At 40.5% G+C, this 20767-nt stretch overlaps 1 protein-coding gene across 4 annotated transcripts in view; it reads left to right on the forward strand.

The window, feature by feature from the left end:
• The first annotated feature begins 3662 nt into the window (after window positions 1–3662).
• The window catches only part of fmnl1b (formin-like 1b), a 49034-nt gene continuing 31929 nt past the window's right edge, over window positions 3663–20767 (forward strand). Inside the window, exons 1-2 of one of the 4 annotated variants that reach the window (XM_041973486.1) lie at window positions 3663–3749; window positions 8733–9154. In XM_041973486.1, coding sequence (XP_041829420.1) covers window positions 9002–9154 — 153 coding nt within the window. In that variant the 5' untranslated portion in view covers window positions 3663–3749; window positions 8733–9001. Of the gene's footprint in view, window positions 3750–6113; window positions 9155–20767 lie in introns of those variants that run through there. The other 3 variants (XM_041973489.1, XM_041973487.1, XM_041973485.1) reach the window with 3 other exon arrangements.

Consider the following 20767-nt stretch of genomic DNA (forward strand, 5'->3'; position numbering starts at 1 on the left):
AGCAGTTTATATGAAATTTATATGAAATGGTTAGATGCATGCGTTGAGCAGTGAGCTAAACTGCTCTGTTGAAACATTAAAAGTCATCATGTTTTAACTGGACCATCAGTCTTGTTTACACCCAACTTTTTGTCACACTGGCCAAACTTACGCATGAAGTTGTCACACTGCAGACAAACGGAAAGAGCAGCTGGTAAGTCACATTAAAATGTTGAAACCAGAACCATGAGGTATTTTGAAATAATGGGAAGTGCCAGCATGTTGTTATTCTGGGAACTAAATAACTACTTTCACAACACTGGCGGCATAAAAAAAAACTTAAATCATACGATAAGTGGGTTTTTAAAGATGTGTTATATCCGTACTTTGCATGGTTTTACATAGAACATCTATATCTTCCAGTAACCAACATGGGCCTGATCTTTAAATTTCACACACAAAAATGAGCCATGATATTTTCTACACATGACGGGCTGTTGTTGAGGGTTAGTGCATTTTATTTAAATTATTATACAGACGGTGATGTGAGTGATGTAAAAATATAAAATGAGATCAGATCTTATAGGTAAACATTAAGAGAGATTTTCAGTTTATTTCTTACGGAAGCTTCTAGATGTGGACCACGTTAAAAACTGGCCTTTTTACCTGACAAGTTTATTGTAAGAACATGAAGGAAAGTAGTCTGTCCTGTATCCAGATGTTGTTGTGACCTATGTTGGAGCAGTGAGATGGGGTGTGTGTGTCTTGAGTTGCCGTAGAGTGTGTGTGCTGCTTTTAGTTAGTAACATGTACCAGTGATTACTCCTACAGCTGTCTTCTGAAAATAAAAATGAAGAGTATAAAAGCTGCATGCATCACTGGGAGAATGAAGTTGCAGACACAGAGACGTAGTCCTGTCTGCTTCAAGGTGCGACGTCAGCAGCATCACAGTGTCCAAACTTCCCCACATCTCTCCAGTGAAGTTCAACTTAATGCCATTTGTAAATTTGGCATTTCTGTGGCCATAACGTGCACAGTTTCCCCATACAAGGAGAAATATGGTCTGTAGTCCACATTTTCACTGCATTTTGCATTTTTACAATAAAACTACAATGTGATAACGTCCAATCTTTTTTTTTTTTAATTAGGTGACAGCTCCAACAAACAATCCCAACATACTCCTTCCTTTTAAAGTCCTCCAAACAGAGCCCGTTGTAGAAAAGGGCCTTATACTGAAAACTTAAAAAAAGACCTTATTTTGGTAAATTCTGCCCTTTAACAAAACCAATTGTTGTAGTACTTCATATAATTTAAAAGCCTGGTTAGTCAGCTTTACAACGGTATAACCTGTGAGCGCGGTGCTTCTGTGGAATAAGTAGCACGTGTGGGTAGCGCACCCACAGCATGCACCAAAATCCCCTCCAATATGCTCCTTTTCCTGTAGTCTCGGTCGTGCTTTGATTGAACTGAGGTCTGAATTGATGAGGTACCTTCAGGTTCAACTCTGGGTTTTCCATAACATAAAACTGGTCAACTTTTGTTGCCATGGCAACCTTTACAGGAAAAGCATTCCTGTTGTTGTGCATGTTATGTTCAACACGAGATCAGCAGATGTAAAAACACGGCCTTAAACAGCGACTTCTAATTTATTGTTCTGTGGGGTTGACTTATATAAATACCGAGGTCTTTCTTCACACTCATGAGGAGAGTTCATGAGTCTGAGGGGAAAATGACCACTCAAAGATTAAAGGCTGTTTCTGACTAATACTGAGAAATATACTGAGAATACTGAGGTTTTTAGCTGAAGGGATAATAAAATGATCCACATCTAAAGATGATTCATCCCACCTGTCAGCTGTTTGTGATCAGCTGTGTAGTTCTTCTTTTAACTCGGTTTCAGACAGCAGGAGAAAACACTCATTTCTCTTCCTATTGTCGCAGCAGCTGGACAAAAATAATGTTAATTCTCTTTAGAAAAATTTTAGCCTAAAATCCTGAAAAGCAAAACTTTGTGTTTTATTTAAAACAGAACATTGGGCATAAAATTCAAATGTAGAAGCACAAGATAAAAAAAAAATAAAAGAAACAAGGGAATGCAGTTATATAGAGAAGGTTATTTTAAACAGATGTTTTAAACCCAGATTAAAAAAGAGGAAGATGATGTTTCTGATGTCAGGTGGTAAATATTAGTATTTATTATAGTTATTTTACACAACAGCTTGTCAGCATATAATCAAATGTTCTGTAACAGTTAAACTGGAATTTTTAATCACTGATTTCTGTTTAGTTTATAGAAGTTTATGCACAAACATTAACAACTCAGTCTGTTTCTTTTTTCTGCAGTCAGTTTAATTCATTTCCAACCATAAGAAGACAGCAAAGAAACACAAGCAGCTGCTTTCTTTTAAAAAAAAAACTACAAACTTAAGAAATGTAGGCTGAATTTAAAATGGGCCTAATAAATGACCAGACTAATAAAAAAGTATTCAAATGTTTTATAGTCAGTGTTTGATTTCTGCTTTTTCATATAAGAATATAAAGAGCTCCTAAATGTAGTTTAGGTGTTTCTTTAATCATGTGTGTTTTAAACTTTTATGCTTTTGAAAATCTTTAAGGCTTTACCCTCCACATTTTTAACAGTAATTTAAAATAAAAATTTATGCAGATTTCTTATTGTTTTAAGTGTTTGTTTCCCTCTGAAGAGTTTCTTAAATTTTAATAAATTAATCCAGCTTTAGAGGACTTTACACCGACTTCACTGACTTCCAGGAAACGTTATCAGTAGCTTTACAACATACTGCCAAGTTATGTTGAAATGTAATTTAATGTGTGACTGAATACATGAGTAATCCAAGTACAGACATTAAACCTTTATTTAAATGCAAATAAACTTTGTTTACAACTTTAACGCCTTAGATGAGGTTAAAACTAGTTGTTTACTGGAAATATGACAAGGCAACAAGCCGTGTCACAACATGTTTATGTTCTACATGCAGAGAGTGATCTGGTGGTTTTAGCGCTCTGCTGCTGCAGCATCTTTCTCTAAAGGACACTGCTGGCTGGTAGGAAGGAGGGTTTGTGTCTAAGGGCATGGTAGCACATGTGGTTCACCATGTAGTGTTATTTAAGTCGCATAAAGATCCTTCCTGCAGTAAACATAATGCACAGTGAAAAATTCATATAAAATCTATTATAATAAATACTGATGATGCTTTAATTCCTCTTAATTTATGAAAGTGTGTCATTTTTCTACTTTGCTTTGACCAGGGTGAGGGGAGATTTGCTCAGCTGAAAGTCAGAAATGTAGGAAATAACACTGCTGTTGGTTTTTTATAGTCAGCTTCAGCTCCACTTTTAAAATCCAGCTTTAAAATGAGAAAACATTCAGTCAGGTGGTTGGTTGTGAGCCGTCAGGTTGTAGCAAAGTTTCTGTTGTAGTGCAGAGTTTTCACCAGTAGAGGGCAGTGTTATGCTGAATAATTTCCTGAAGCTGACAGGTTTACTGTTTGGGTGAAAGAAGTTGCACTTTCATAGGAATTAAGGTCAGATCAAATACACTTGGTTAACTGGTTATTATCAGTATGATCACTTCCATAAAAGCAGAAGTTTTGTGAGTTTCAACAGCATTCAGGTGTGTGTTAGTTTAACACCAAGGAGCAATGATCCAAGACAAACAACTGTTGCTGCTTATCCATCTGGGAAGGATTGATCATCAATCATTCTACAGTCCTGGGAAACAGGAGTGGACGACCCAGCAGGTCCGGTACAAGGTCAGACTGTAAAATGTTCAGAGCAATTGTAAAAAAAAAAAAAAACAAGAACTATGTCTCATTCCTCTAAAATGAACATGGGAAATCTCTTTTAATTCTAATTCTTGTAATCTATCTTTGAGGTACACTAAAACTGTTTACTAATTTTCTCACACATTTTAAGACAGAGGTTCTCCGTCCTTCCTATGAGCTCTGTGCTTACCTTTTAGGCCTCTGCTTAAAATTTACATGCCCATAATGAAATGAGCATATCTCTGCAACCACAAGGTCTAGTTGAATACATCTGGAGTCATAGTAAAGCAGGGAAGTCCAGTCCTCAAGAGCTGCTATGCTGCAACTTTTAGATGCATCGCTTCTCCAACACACCTGAATCAAATGGCTGAATTCCCTCGTGCGCATGTCATCCAGCTCTGCAGAGGCCTGGTAACAAGCTGTTCATTAGATTCAGATGTGTTGGAGAAGGGATGCATCTAAAAGTTGTAGGATGGTAGCTCTCGAGGACTGGACTTTACCCTGTGGTAAAGGCAACACTGGTGAGATGTGTAACTACCATTATATGTGTTACTGGTGAAGAATAAATGAAGATGGCACAAAGAAAAAAAGTTTCAGACTTGCCTACAAAACACCACCTTCAGGATGAATATGACTATTTCTTTGGAATGATACAGCTGTAGATCTAAACCATCTTGTCTCAACATCCCCCAGCTGGCGAACCTCGTGTTTTACAAGGTTAAGCACTTCAGTGGATGCTGCTTTTGTACATCATGAATCTTTTTTCTTACCTCGTCCCTGGCTCTGACATTACGCCGTCATAATTAAGTCTTTAATGTGACAAAGTTGTCTGCAGTGAAAAACATTTAAATATGTTTTTCTGTGTTTTTCCCAGCTTCCCCTGCTACATGTAACATTTTGTTTCTCCAGCTAAAGCATCCTGATCCGGATGAGTGGTTATGAAACTAAGAACAGAACATTTAATCAGCACCAAGATTTTTTTTATTTGTTTACTTTTACTGAGTTCAGCTGAACCTAAAGCGCAGTATATGGATTAGGGTTGCAGCTTTTTGCTTTGTAAAGCTGCAGCCACAAAGAAACCTTTTGTTAAGGGTGTATTCACACCGGCCCTTCTTAACCAAACTCTAGTTTGTTTGCTGGGAATCTGGTTCATTTGTGGAGGAGTAAATTGCAACCGAACTCTGATGTGCATCAAAGAAGCAAACTAAGTCTGGGTTTGCTTCAAGCCAACCAAATGTGGACTATAAAATACGTGGCAGAAACTGAGGTTGTCCTACACGAACCACTGGATGAGCAAAGTTTTTTGTTTGTTCATTCTTTTGTTGTCTTCTTCAGTAAGGATGTACGCTGTTCAGACGAGGAGGGGGATACGTGGTTTACGAGGTTCAGCTCGTACAGCGTGAAAAACTCAAACTGGCTGCAAGTTGCAACCTCCAACTGAACCGAGTCCTCGGTCCTACCAGGCTGAGCAGACTATTACCTGTAAATCTGACCTTAGTGTCTGAAAAAGATACTCATGAAATTTAAAACAAAAAGTTCAGAAGTTAACCTTAAACTATTTACTTTGTTTTTAATGATTTCCTTGGTTTGACACATTTTTATGAAATGGCTTCATAAACACAGATTGATTTTCAATCGGACTAATTTGGATTAAAGAATCAGTTTGATTAAATTATAATTAGATTGAAGTGAATTATAATTGGATGGAAGTGCCTCCAGATAATAAATTTGCATTAAATTGAGTGTCTAATGGTTTGTGTTACTCTACATGTTATACAAACTATTCTTTACGTGGCGAGCCGCCAACCAGGTGCGGCCAGACAAGCAGGTATCTGTGGTGCTTATTATTAATTAAAAGCAGCCTCACTTCCAGTAACTCTTGGGTTTTTATGTCATCGCTGCTTACAGTAGAGTTTAAGTGTTTAATCTCCTTCAGCCGCTGCATAACGTCTGTGGTTTGTTGGAATGAAAGCTGCTCTTACACATTCTTGTGACGCAACATGTGGGCATGAGTGAGGCTTTGGTCACACGGATCAGGTTCTGAGCTGCCAACCTTTGCCTGCTTGTTACCTCTCTGAAGGTAAATCAGCCAGCTGCACAGCGTCAAACACCCACAGAGTCTGCAGGCAGATTGAAGTCCGTTGTGCTTTTATCTGGTTTTTTTAAATAAATTTCATAGATAATTCAGTTGTTACATTGATCAGTCATAACTTAACAACCACTGACAGCTGAGGTGAAAAACAAGTATTGTCTTGTCATGAAGGCTCCTGGAAGTGGGTGGGATGTTTGTAAACACCTTGTTCATAAAGTTGATGCATTGAAATGTAAAAAAAATAGGTAAGTGTAAAGATTTGAGAAAATATGACCACAAATTGTGATGCTAGACAGCTAGGACACATGTGGCTGAAGGACATGCAGCTTTTTACTTCTAGAGTTGTCGTCTCTAACCTGCAGCACTACTACAGCACTGCCAGCAATAGCTGGTACAACACACAAAGCTCGCTGGGTAGCTTCACTGTGTTTTGATGCTACATGTCGTCCACATATTAACTGTGAAAAAATCTCTGAAATGTTGGTGTGTCACAATCTAATCTCCTGTGTGGTCTAACAAATATTTTCTGTTGTTTGGTATCTTGTGCACATATTAATTTAAAAAAACCCACTACCAATGTGCTGTATATTTAATATAAAAACAAACAACAAAAGAACATTTTACACACAGCCAGATTCTGCACATCAAAAGACATTAAAAGACTTGGAAAACAAAAATATACTACAAGCGGAAGACAAAAGTATACCTAAAAGAAAGTGAAACTAAGATGCACTATTAGCCTAAGCCATACTAAAACAAATTAAGATACACAGAAAGACTAAAATACACTAAAAGACATGAAGTTTACATGAAATCAAGGTGCGAGATTCTTGTAATTAATATTGTGAACTATTAAATCTGATCTGAACCGAATCAGAACTGAAAAGTGAGGCTGGTAGTGTAAACGCAGCTACGATGCATGTGATGAAAAGCAAAGGCTAGCTTGTATTGTCTGATCCCAAACAGCTACTAAAGCTTAAATTACTTTAAAAGTTAGCTGCAGACACGTTTCCACTGCTGAGAGTACAGGACAGCTTGGTGTCCGGTAGCACAGCAAACCCTCAGAGGTCCGCTTCAGGACTGTTAGCCAGCCTGGACTGGCCCACGGGAGAACCGGGACAATTCTCAGTGGCCTGGACCCAAAAGTAGCCTGACTGGCCTGCTTGTCAGCAAATAAATAATCAATCACGGTGCATTACATCGGTGTGCCTGATTGGTCTGCCTGACACTGACACCTGTGCAAAGACAAAATCATTTGTGTTCGTCGGTTCTCACTAATAATGGCTTTTGGTCAAAATGACGGTAGTATTGTTTTTTAATGATCAACAAGAGCAAACACACAGAGGTGGAACAGCAGAGATGCAGAGAAATGTGGTGAAATGGAGGAAAAAATATTTTCATGGCTGTGTTAAAGTGACAGGTCGATATTTCAGTATTGAAGCTGCTCAGCTAAATTAGTCTGTACACATAGGCTTCTGTCCACATCTGTCCACATCTGTCCTTGTCCAGCTCAGAAACAATTGGACAATCTGTTTTGTTGAGTTAACTTTTTCATTTTCTAATGTTAGCTGAGTCACATCAGGTGAAGCTGCTGTTGACTTCTTGGTTTTCCTGTTGCAGTGAATATAAATGTTAACATTTTATATTTATGGTAAACTGGCATCTAAATTATTTGCTGACAAAATGACTCAATCATGTTGTTTCAGGTTAACATGATATCATGAGATGAGTAATGGAGTCCTGCTGGGACTGTTGCTGAGTCTTTTGATGAGAGGAAAGCTGGACTGGTGGCTTATAGCTGTGTGTGGATGTTGGTCTATATAGAATATTGAGCTTTGGTGATTAAGTAGTCTGTGTGTGTGTGTGCGTGGATGTGTGTGTGTGTGTGTACTTTCATGTGAAAATATGTGTGCTGTATATGAATTAGGGCGGCCTGAGTGAGTGTACGACTCCCGGCCTGACATTTAGTCCCAGTCTGGTCCTTCGTGTTCGGCAGGCGGTGTTAAAGTGAGGTTCGTCTGTTTGTTTACCTTCTACCCACGTGTCTTAATAAACCTCCACAAAAGTTTCAGGTCAGAATACAACATCACTCAGATTAATTTCATACTTCATTTCAGTAGCTAAGTGTGCCTTGAAGATGAGCAATGGAAGCCTCTGAGAGGAAAGGGAAACAGAAACAAAAAAGTTAAAACCTAAAAATGCAATTTAAGATAAAATGAACAAAATAAAACCTGTAGGTTAGTATGTCCTTTAATGTGTTTAAAATCCTCACCTCCTGATGTTCCTTAGTTTTATTTATTTTAACCCAAGTTTCTTTATCTCCCTTCATGCTCCTAAATGCTGTGAACTGCTTTACAGACCACATTTTAATTGTTGCATAAATATTTGTTTACAGTAGAAGTGAGTTTTATTTGCACTGTCTGTCATCAGGTGCAGCCTGAACATGGAGGCATTAGGACCCAGGTTTCTCTCTGCTGTTAAAACTAAAGCCACTGCCGCCTTTAGTCTCCGTCTGTCCCCGTGCCGGATAGACAGAGTGGTTGCCTGCTGGATCTTTGCCTTTCCCTTCATTTCCTCTCTTTTCTGTGGATATGCAGCTCAGAGGTAGTCCCAGCATCCGGCAGCAGATGGAGGACTTCTACAGATCACCTGCAGACACACTGCAGCAGCATCAGTAGTTTACCTCTGAGTTTCCTCTCTGAAAAGTCACATCTTTTTGTTGTTAATCATCTTGTGTTGAAATTTATCTCTTGCTGCAGCCTCATCTAGGACAGAAGCGACAGGCTCTGAACTCCTCCTCCTTCTCCCACTTTTCTCTTTCACTAGCTCAGCTGTCACTCTGTCCGTCACTGTTAGGATATCCCCTTCCCTCTTTCTAGGGTTTCATAATGCAGTGGGACCTCTGCGAGGTCTGACTCTCATTCAGAGGCTGGGTTGGATTTCATCCCTCTGCTCGTCGAACAATATCAGCAAGTAATGAAGGCTATAAGTCAGCACAGAGGGATTCTGGAGATGACGGCAGGACACGGCTCATGTGGAACTTTGAATAAGTAAAAGAAGTTTTATTTTTTCCATCAAATCTTCTGGAGCTTTCAACAGCTGAAGACTTTTTTTGTATGTGTTGTTTGGATCTATTGGACATATAATAATGGGAAATGCAGCAGGAAGCCTCGAGGTTTCCCAGCGGAAGGAGGGCAAGGCGGCCCCGCCGGGCTCCACGGGGCCCCCGAAGCAAACGGCAGCAGAGAAGCTCCCGCTGCCACCTGAGGAGGAGCTGGAGAAGCGCTTCAGCGCGGTGCTGGTGAGTCGTGATGTGCATAACTTTGTGCAGCATGTTAACTTCCAGAGCACAAAGCAGTCAGTGCAAAGAATGCGAAACATGTTGGAAATGTGCACGTCCTGAGGACAAGCTTATCTTTGTGCCAGGTACACAACGCCACTGTGGAAAGATGCATAAGAGCTCCTTTATGCTGGGCTTACTGCAGCTTTACACTCACTGTTCATGTGCAGGAAGAAAATGAGGAAGTCAGATCTGTTTACACTTTAATAAAACTATGTCCCAGTTTACTTAATGACCTCTTATATTTCCTAGAGAAGATTAAATGAGCACTATAAGGCTAAAACGTGGACACTTTTCAATTACACATGTTACAAACTATATATATATATATATATATATATATATATATATATATATATATATAGTATAACATGCTGTCCTTTAACAAACATAAAAACCCCAGTGAAGTGTCTGAACCATGAATGGAGCATGTTAAACGTTCTGGTTCAGTGACGGCTTGTATCTGAACAGTCCTCTTCATCATTCTCATTTGGACATCATCAGATCCATTACTCATTAGTCATATATGTGTCAGTTTATTGTGCTTTTCAGGCCAGATAGATAGAAAGATTATTCCTCCTTTCTCTTTCTGAAAACAAATCATTTTAATAATCATTTCTGTACTGAATGTTATTCATGTTGTTTTAAACTAAATCAAATCTTGGCATTTCTGCTGTAAAAACCACTAATTTGAAGCCAGATCTCGTCCTTGGCCAACAGCAGCGTTGAAAACGTCCTCCAGACTAAACAAAGTTTTAATGATCTCTGGTACTCGTAACAAGTGTCCTTTGACCTGATTATTTGGGCTGCTTATGTCAGGATTTTTAACTGCTGTTAAAACTTCCCCCAAATTGTTAAAGCATTAAGGACTGGATCCACCCGCTTCTTGATTTTAAGCTGTTTATAGAACAGATTTTAAAGGTGTCAAGCAGCAGGTGCATGAACATCTCTGGTTTTGTTTCTGGATCTCGGTGCATTCGGGAGCGACTCATTGGTCAACCTGTAGCGCTCTAACTGGGTTACAATGATGCAGTTGGGCAGCTCATTTAAAGCCTTAAAACCAGGCAGAGCCAGTGTACCGAGGCCAGTATTTGTATGAGGGGATCACACTTCGTAGGTGGGATTTCAGGAAGAAAATTTACTTTTTTTCATAAGTTTACAAACAAGGTCCTATTCTTTGGCGCTGGGCATTCCTCCCGTGTGACTTCATCCGTCTCCAAGTTGTTAGTTGTCTCCTGTTTACAGCAACACGAGCATGATACGCTGAACTCATGTCAACATGGTGACAGCAATAATAACATTAAAAAAGGAAGACAGGCTTGAAAACACAGCCTGACATGCAATCAGACAACTTGCTCTATTATTACCTGCATTCCTCTTCTCATTCTCAGCCTTATCTTCAGATCTCTGACCTCCATGACGTTGTTAAACTCACACATTACTCCTGAACGTGAAAGACAAACAGTTAACCCCCTGCAGCTTCCTTCCAGTCCAATCGATAAGAAGACGCTTCTTCTTAGGGAGGAACCAGAATGGTAATTACCTCTGCTCAGGAGCTAACATTTTATCCTCCCCCAGTGCAGCTCGGATCATGAATAGATTCCAGTCTGCAGAGCCAAATGATTCCAGTTTAAATCAGTTCACCCGAAACATGCAGAGATTTCACACACTTATAGTCCACCAAGAACGTTTTCACACTTCAGTCTCTTCTCGCCTCACAGCAGCGTCATGTACTCAAGTGAAAACATAAAAACATCTAAATTTCCTTTTATAAACTGACTTTCGCTAAAACAATATTCAGTGAAAGTCTGGAAACATCTAGAGTTGATGTATTTCTGGCTTACAGCTGTTTTAAACCAGAGTCGTTTAACCTGCCCTTCCCTGCTGTTCCAGCCAGAGTAAAAGTTTAAGAGCAGTCGTGAAAATGATTAACATGAGACAAGTTCTCACATCTGAATATAGAGTTCAAGAATCAGAATCAGGAGCTCGAGGACTAGCACGTACCCGGTATTTGGCTTTATTTTATTTTGTTTTATTATTTTTTATTATTTTGGTTTTATTTTATTTTGTACACATAGAAGTATCCAATTACAAAGTAAATGTATACATAGTTAAAAAGAAAAGATAAAAACAAAGATTAGTTCAAACAAACTGTCATCAAGTCTGAAAAGGAGCAGATGGAATAATTACGTATTTATTCCTGCCCCCTTCTCTCGTCATAACTTCTGTGTAGTTCAATCAATAACCGAATCAATAAACATGCAGCGTATTTGCAACATCAGTAAGACTTAAAACCAACATATAGACAAATAGAAAAGAGGTGGAAGCAGCAAGCGTTTGCACTAAAAAATAACTGATCGTAGAAAGTTTATCCACAGACGTGAAGCTCCTGATTTATGTAACTGCGCTGCATAAGAGGCGTGTTAGCAAATAGAAAAAGGAGGACTTATCAAGATCAGAGGGTAAAATTATTGCAGATTATACATAAATATTAAGGACTGCTTATAAGAAACAGATGAGTTGAAACTGTAGTTTGTATATGAATAATTTCCTCCCTGTGTGATCCATCTAGTGTCCAGCAGTGTTATTTTCTCTGTAGCCACACCTACTGTTTAGGATGAAGACTGCAGCATATCCTGTATGACTCGAGCACCAGTTTAAGCCCCGTTTCCACCAACGGGTCCCACTCAGGATGGGACGGTTTGGTTCAGTAAATCCAGATCTCTGTTGCATTTCCACAGCCGGCTGTACACTTACCTGGTAGGCAGGGTATAATAGCCTCAGCTACATATGTCATAGGTGTAGATGCCTTCCTTTAATTTTAACGAAGAAGAACATCACACAGAAATGAAGGAGAATGGTGGACATCCAGCAGTTTATGTTCTTCTTTCCGTGTGTCTCTAAACAACAATAAATCCACCGTATATTTAATCATGCAGCTGTTTCTGCTTTGGTCTTGCTGTGAGTCACACAGGAAGCGATGAGTCTTTTTACCAACATACAGATTGCAGTGTGTCAAGCTTCACCGTATGGGGTTGGATTGGTAAGACTGGGACCCCAACAGAAAATGTAGGACAGCGGGGATTGAATATTTCTGCACCCTTCCCAGTTTTTTCTTGTGGAAACCCATCCTGTACTGAGCCGGACCCGTTGGTGGAAACTGGGTAAAACATACGACATTGAGCTAATGAAACTAGAGAAACGTAGCTCACTTTGCTCCAGTTTCCTCCCTAAACTGATGTTTTCTTGACAGTTACAAGAAACCAACATTCCCGCCTGATTTTGTTTTATCACCATGGTGATGGTCATTGCCATGGCAACATGCCTAGTCTGTCAAGCAAAGTTCTAGCAGTTGTTTTTCACGTTCAGTAGCAGCACCGGATATAAACAAACAGCTACTTAGTTTAACAACTGCGAGGTGCAGCTCAGCTGATCATCAGTTTTACCGATGCAGACGTTGGACTAGTCGTCACTCAACCAAGAGGCCGCTGGTCTGTGTCACGATGCTGAATCAGCAGATGGTTCAACATCCCTCAACACCTGAATTTATTTACAATTATATAGAAATAAAAGGAAAACTAAATATTATATAAATTAAAAATAACACTGATATACATAAATAATAGTAAAATCAAATCAAACTAAAAAGAAAGAAAAAAAACTGAGGTGGTTTGACACAAGTTTACAACAATACAAAAGTTAAGAAAAATGTCACGAAATGAAATTAAATATCATTTAATAAAGAATACGCAGCAGACTGATAAACTTTAAGTAAATAAATTCCTTGAACAGAGTGAATCTGGCTGAAGTTGTGTATGGGTGTTATAAACATTAAAGTCACTAATCAGAATCAGAACATGGCCATAAATGAGAAAAATGTAGAAAGCTATTCATTTATGGGATTTTGTAAATCTTCTGATGGTGATATAAACTTGCTGATCACATCACAAACCTCCCCGTGACTCAGGTGTCTCCGTCATCTGCAGCCGTTCCAGTGTTTTCATGTGTTTGATGTAAACCCGGTCAAAGCTGCAGCGGAAGCATTTGGGTTGTGGGCTTTGGTTGACGAATGAAAGCTGCAATGAATTAAAGCTCCAACAGCGAACCTGCCGACTGCAGCAGGCTCTGCTGGTGTGTGTGTGTGTGTGTGTGTGTAGCTGTAGCAGTGTGCCTTTCATGAATGTGCAGGTCCATTCAATCTTCTGTGTGCAAAGAAAAGCGAGCATCATTCTGCAGCTGTTTAGCTTCAACAGATTTTCCTCCTCCCGCTCTGTTTTTGCTACATCACAGATCTCCCCCCCTCCACCCCCACCCCCACCCCCACCCGGTCAACCCCTCGTCTCCTGCTGATTGTGCACAACAAATCTCTCGTGTTAAATAGAGAAGATACTCCGTCTGCATACAAACCAGCCATGTGGAGGAGTAGGGTGGATAATGGGATGTGTGTTCGTGGTTTTCTGTATGAAACGGGCCTTTTGGTTTCTTTTTGAACATTTATGGATGAAGTATGAAAATGAAGAGAAAATGCTCCCAGCAAATGAGATCCTGACAAAGTGAGTGTGCAGAGGCTTCAGTGGCATCCAAATGGATGTTGGGAACTTTCTCCCGTCAGTGTTTTACATAACACTTTGCATATTTCCCAACAGGGAATGCGGCAGTGGGTGGAATTGTAAATGTACATCTGTGGATTTGTGTACAGAATGTACAGGCAGAGAAAAGTGGGTGAGAAAAAAGGGAGGAAACATTTAGCGTCTTATTTAGAAGTCTGCACTTATTTCATCTGTACTTTCACATTTCTTTGTATTTATTGTCAAATTATCAAACAGGATGTCAGAAACTCTGTCAGTTGTTTCCAGCCGTGTGTCGTGTCTTTACACTGCAGTTTTATTTCTTTTCTTATCTGTAAATATCAATATTTTAAAATAAGTAATATTTCAAATAATAAGTCTCTCTGTTCAGGATTAGATAATTAGGTTTTATGTGAGTATTTTGTCATATGTTACAGGTTAACAGAAATCCCCACAAATAAAAAAAAGAAAACAAAAACCAGAAGCCAAACGTATTAAACTGTGTGTACACACAAAAGCCAAATTATTTTCTTAAGCTTTTTAAAGCCATGCATAGCTGTGGTTTTTTTACTTGTATCATTAATCAAACTAAAATCCTGTGTGAATCAGGTCCGAACTCCACATTTACCTGACCTGCAGACGAGCTCCTGCTGAACTGTTTTCATATGAAAGAGTTGCATAAGAGCTCAGTAGACACGAGGATGAAATGAATAATAAAGATGTGCAACTTTACAACGTATAAATTTGAGAGTCTTGTCAGTCAAAACCAGTTTTATCTTCAGGTCTGGAATCACAGAACAAAATATGTTCAAAGCAGACGACCTCTCACACAAGCAGGACAAAAAGTTTAAAAACAAACCTGAGGGTTTTAGATGACTTATTCACGAGAAAATAATTAAAAAAGAGAATCAAAACAAACATCAGCAACATAAAGAACGTGGGGAAAACGATAGGATGTGTGCAGCTCAGTAAGGCACCTGCAACCAGTGAGGCTTGGCTCTGTACTACCTGTAAGCTGTATATTTATACACATACACTGGGACACATACTGGTCGGTGTACAACTTACACAAACCCGTCAACCAGCTGAAAATTACACAAAAATTTGAGTTTTCTAAATTCTCTCAGGCAGGTGAAGATGGAAGCATCGTGCTCCAGGAAGGAGCAGATGGAGTATTTCTCCTGTGTTACGCTGATGGCTTCACAGTCGTCATGGAAACACACAAAGCTGAACATGCTGAATCTACGTCGTTCTAAAATCTGAACGTTGGGGACATTTAGAGAGACTCCACTGAATGAAACGATTTCATCAGGACATTTAAAGTTTCACTTTTCCTGCGTTTCTAGAACACTGTATTGTTCTGGTACTTCAGAAATGCATGTAGATGCATCAGATCAGATAACTACAGTAATCTGATTACTCCCAAATAACTGATTTTCATTTTCACGTAAATGGACTAAATGTTTTATAGAAATAGTTATCTGTGAATGTTCAATAAAATAAATGGTGTTACACAATTAGCTGTAAATGATTCAATAAGAAATCGATTAAAATTAGTGTTGATACCCAGCCCTACATCCAACCCAATTTTCTGCTTTCATATGAACATTTTCTTGTATTTATTCTGCAGAAATACAGATTCAGCTGTAATCACTTACTAAATAAGAACACATAAGAAACCTTTATTAGTCCCTCAGTGGGGAAACCGCTTTGTTACAGCAGTACAGGAGCAGCAAGCAGAAGCACGCAGGTGATATCAAAAAGAACACACACACACAAAAACAAAGTATAATTATGTACAGTATCTGACCTGACAGGACGAGTATGTACAGTATATAAATATGTACATAAACATGTAAATAAACATGTAAATAAACATGTAAAGACAGTTCCATGTGTTCATTGTAAAGTGTGACAGCAGCAGGAGGAAAGAGCTGCGATGGATCAGTCTGTCCATGAAGCTGTTCTCCAGACCAGACAGGGCGTCCTGGGGGGGGGTGATGGTCCAGCATGAATGTCAGTTCTGCCGGGACCCTTTTCACCAAGTCCAGAGAACAGCGTGGGACAGAGCTGGACCTCCTGATGACTTTGTCCAGCTTCTTCCTCTCCCTTTCTGTGATGCTGCTGCTCCAGCAGACCACACCATAAAGGATGGCTGATGCCACCACAGAGTCACAGAAGGTCCTCAGGAGTCCCCCTTCACTGCAAAAGACTGCAGTCTCCTCAGAAGATAGACCTGCTCTGACCCTCCCTGTACAGTGCATCCGTGTTGTGAGTCCGTCATCTGAGAACTTGTGCAGGACACAGCTGTCCGTGTTGTTGACGGCCCCTTAGATCACTCACCCAGTTCAGGTCCCCCTCAGTCTGTGAGTGGGGCATTTTGAAGCCTGAGACCATTTTCAGGCTTTCCACACCCCACCAATGTTCTGCTGCTGCAGCTGCTCCTCCATCTTCCTCTTGTAACTGGCCTTCCCCTCTCTGAACTTTCTCTCAGCTCCTTCTGGACAGTCTTCAGCTTCTCCTTGTTCGCCGTTGACCCGTCCTTTTGGAATCCAGGAAGTGTCACCATGCATCATTCAGCAACCTGCCTTGTTCTTCCTGCTGCCGCTCTGAGCCTCCTGCATTCATCCATGACTTAGCATTATGTGGAGCAGATTTGACTTTCTAACATGACTTCAACCAGCAGTCATTGTGCAGGTTGCCATGGTGAGAACCATTTTGAGCGTGACAAGATCTTCAACACTTTATCTCTCAATCTGTATTGATTCTGCACAAAAGAGATGCAGCGAGCTGGAGATAAAAACTGAACTCATTCAGATGTGAAACCCGATGACTGCAGCCCCTCCCGGGTTGTGTGTTGCATTGTCATCATACACACGTCCTACTGAGGCTACGATAGCGCTGTGGATTGTCAGTCATCAGTACAACAGGAAATAATGTTATCATCTGATCAGACATTTAACATTAAAGTGAGCAGATGCAGTAAAACAGCACAAATACAACAGCTGACATAAATAAATATGTAAGTTGAGCTTCAAGTATCCTGATTAAAAAGTTGTAAAAACAAATATAAAATATATTTACTTTAAAAAGATCATTTTAACAAAAAGACAAATTAAGATTATTAATAAAGCTAGCAGTTTATTTACAACAATAGTAATTGCAATAATATATTGACAAACTTCAAATAAAAAAATAAATAAAACAAATCATCACTCTGTTCACAGATGAAATTTTCTGGTAGTTTTCCTGGGCCCCTGCAGCAATTTCCAGTAGATAATTTGTTTTTATTGCAGTACTTCTTGAGGGTAATACAACACTCATCCAGCTTTGATCTTCAGTGTTGTCCCGTGCACACAGGGATTTCTCCTGATTCTCTGAGGCCTCTGATGTCCACACGGTGCCGAAGCTGATGATTAAAGAGTAACACTGCAGAGTAGCGCGTGGACAGGTGATGACGTATCTGCTTGCTGCCGCTGTTGATGGTACAGTAGCACAGCACTGTGTTGTAACAGCCGTGCATTTTGGTGCTAAAGCTGTACACAAGCCAGGACTGTCTGGAGCACCACAACACAGTTGGTCATGGACGCCGTTATCGTTGTTGTGTTTGGTGTGCGTTTATGATGTCATATACTGCAGTGGTGCGGTTACGCTGTCCTCACAGCACCGCAGATGGTGGAGGTCTCAAACCGATCCACCTTGTTACCTGGTTTCAGACATGATTGGTTTCATGGAGGCTTATCCCTGGTTTCGTGGGGATGAAAGGTGGATTGATACAATGACTTAGCAGTTTTACTGCAGTCCGGCATCGTGGGGACGGCCCTGCAGGCTTTTGATCTTTTACACTGGTAATCAGTGGTTCTCAGTCCTGGTCCTTAGGAACCATTTCCCTGCATGTTCCCTGCCATGTTAGTACAATTTTGACTTAGTTCTTTGAGTGGAAGTGAACATAATCCCACATTGTGCGCGCTGCAATTTTTTTTTTTTATTTATGGGGTTTCTCCCACTAATAATAATAATAAAAAAAAACAAAACCATCCCATCTGCACTTGTTTAAATATTTCAATGATCTCTATCAGAAAATCTTATGCTTCCTGTTTTCCTCCTGAATAGAAAACAAACATGAATGTTTACATCAACACCAGAATGACTGCTGCTCTCTGCACGAGAGAAATTCCTCATGGGTTCCTCAAATCTATAGTTTTTAACTTTGACTCACTTTGTGCTCGACCAAAGGCATGTTGGTACGATCAAACTGAAACAAGTAAACCAAAAGAAAACCAAAAGAGACTCCGTCTGTCCCTAACCAAACCTGTTTTTATCGATAACAGCAACACAATGACGTCATCTGCAGGTCAAAGTTCAACATTTCTGCATCAAAACCTTGTCACTGGTTGATCAGTGATTCTCCTGGTTTCTGTACCAGCTGTGGAAGAATCAGATTTACAGTAAAACTGCAGCAGGTGTACATTTTTTATTAATTCTACGTAATAAGTCTGCAGTCTTTCAGTCTGCCATCGATGCTGACAGAGGTTCAGGTCAGACCATCGCTGAGGAAACTCACCATTGGTGAGCTCTTGGAGGTGTGTTTAGGCTCATTATCCTGCTGCAGAATGAATCTTCCTTCACAAAAATGCAAACCTGAGTGTGGAGTTTGTCTCTGAAGGGAGGACTTCTCCGACCTCAGGGTGGAGTCGATTTGCTGCAGAGCAGAAAATCCCTTCCAGACTTGAACATTGAATTTCCTACTTCTACTGTGGGTTCACAGATCCACTGCAGTATCTCTGTCGGTGTCCTCACATCCACCTTCTGTCACTGCTACAAATATCAGCTGTGATTTGTCAGTAGACAACCCCCCCTTTTTTTTTACATTAACTGTAAAATGCTGAACGAAAATGCTCCTTTCTGAGAGTTGCTTTAGAGATGTAACTTATCCCTTGAGGTGATATCTCTTGTTTTTGTTTTTATCCCCAGAGAACAAAGCTTGATGCATTGATCCAGTGATCAGTGTGGAAGGTCACTGAGTCCTTCAGACTAAAGGGGGGGAAGACCGGCTGGTATATTATCAATGCTTGGTTCAAAAAGCTGCTTCTCCTGTGGCTGTATGAGTTCCCCATCCAGTGGCAACTTTTTCTGGCAACAACTTGCAGATTTCAACAAGACAATGATAAACCAAAAACTACTGCATCTGTTACAGCAGCATGGCTTCATGGTAGAAGAGTCTGGGTTCTGGACTGGCCTGCTTGCAGTCCAGACCTTTTACCAACTGTTGGAGCATCATCAACAAAAACAAAGCAGGACATGAAGCAGCTAGAATCGGACATTGAGAGAGAAATTTTGTCTTATTAAATGTCCAGAAACTGGTCTCAGATCCGGATGTTTAGAGACTGCTGGTAAAAAAAGAGGGGACACTACAAAAGCTCATTCAGACAGGCACCGTTCTGGTTCTGGTTCTGGCTCCAGCTCTGTTCTAGAGTATCAGAACCTTGTTGCTTTCTGGTAAAGGAGCCAGTTTAACCAGAGTAATAGTGGGAGGACATCAACACCTTACAGATTTGGATCTGAAAGTTGGTGGTTGACTTGTGAGGCTCCATTATATAGTTCCAAAATAAACAATATATGCAGACAAATGAGTAAGATGCTTGGACAGGGGTGTCCAAAGTCGTTCCTCTAGGGCCACCGTCCTGCAGGTCTGTTTCCTGCTGCAGCACCTGAATCTGATTAAAGGTCCCATATTATGCAAAATTCACTTTTTAATGGTTTTGGAACAGTCATACTGGTCCCCCCGCATGTGTAGGAGACCCGTAAGTGTGAAACTCTTTCAGGCGCTCTCTCTCCCCCCTGCTCCACCTCTAGGGAAGTAAGCGCTGAAATGAGCTTGTTTGAAAGCGTGTACGTTATGATGTCATAAGGGACAATAACCACTCCCCACAGAGCGATGGACCCGTCTACCGGCTCTCAAAGCCCGCCCTCTAAAAATCACCTAGCGCCCAGTGTTTTTCCCTCTTCGGCAACCCTCGTTAGCGGACATGGCTAAGCGACAGAAGCACTGTTCTGTTTGTGGCTGCATAAATGAACACGAAAACGTTTTTTTTACTTCCATCCACTGAACCCACGAGGACTGAGTGGATTAATTTTATTTTTGGAGGAAATGTACCCGGAAAACTTCCAAAGGTTTTGCATGTCTGTGGCCAGCATTTCAAAGAGGACTGTTTCCACAACATGGGGGCATGGAAAGCAGGCTTCGCCAACCGTTTGAAGCTGAAGCCAGGTTCAATACCAACTGTCCGTGACACAGCTGGAGAGGTAAGAGCTGGCAGTTATTTTATCGTTTCGGCCTTATTAGTCTGATAGCTTGAAAATATATTAACCTGTCAATCACCTCATGACGGGCGATGCGATGGGCGGAGCCAACAGCTGAGCTGCTCCACCAGGGTTCCGCCCACCATAAACGGCACATTTCTGAAGCTGCTAAAAAGAGGGAGGTGAAGAGAAGCCGCTGCACTCAAACTGAGGGTCGATTTGTCCATACCATGGCGGAAATATTTCATTTAGATATTAATGAATGGTCTCAGATTGGGAATAAAGTGTATAATATGGGACCTTTAATGCGTCAACATGTTTGAGGAGAACCATTTATTTAAATCGTGGCTGTGTTGGGTCAGGGAGACATCTAAAACCTGCAGGACCAGCCATCAAGGACTGGAGCTGGTTAGGATGTCAACATGCACTTACATAAGTCCAGCTTACCAACAGTTAAATAGGTTGCCAGGCAACACGATGAAGTGAAATCCAGACTTTGTGTAACATGAAAGATTTCAGTGTTTGGTCGACCTCAGTTATCTGAGCTGTACCAGGTGGTCTGTAGACAACCTGCCACCTTCGTCTGTGGAAGACCCAGAGGTGGGGGGTGGGTTCTTTTATGGTGGTGGCTGAATCCACCACTACCCATCACCCATCACACTGTCCAGCAGCTTGAAAGATGGACACCATGTCTGCCTCCACT

This window comes from Melanotaenia boesemani, chromosome 21 (assembly GCF_017639745.1).
Source record: "Melanotaenia boesemani isolate fMelBoe1 chromosome 21, fMelBoe1.pri, whole genome shotgun sequence".
In the NCBI taxonomy this organism is placed as follows: Eukaryota; Metazoa; Chordata; class Actinopteri; order Atheriniformes; family Melanotaeniidae; genus Melanotaenia; species Melanotaenia boesemani.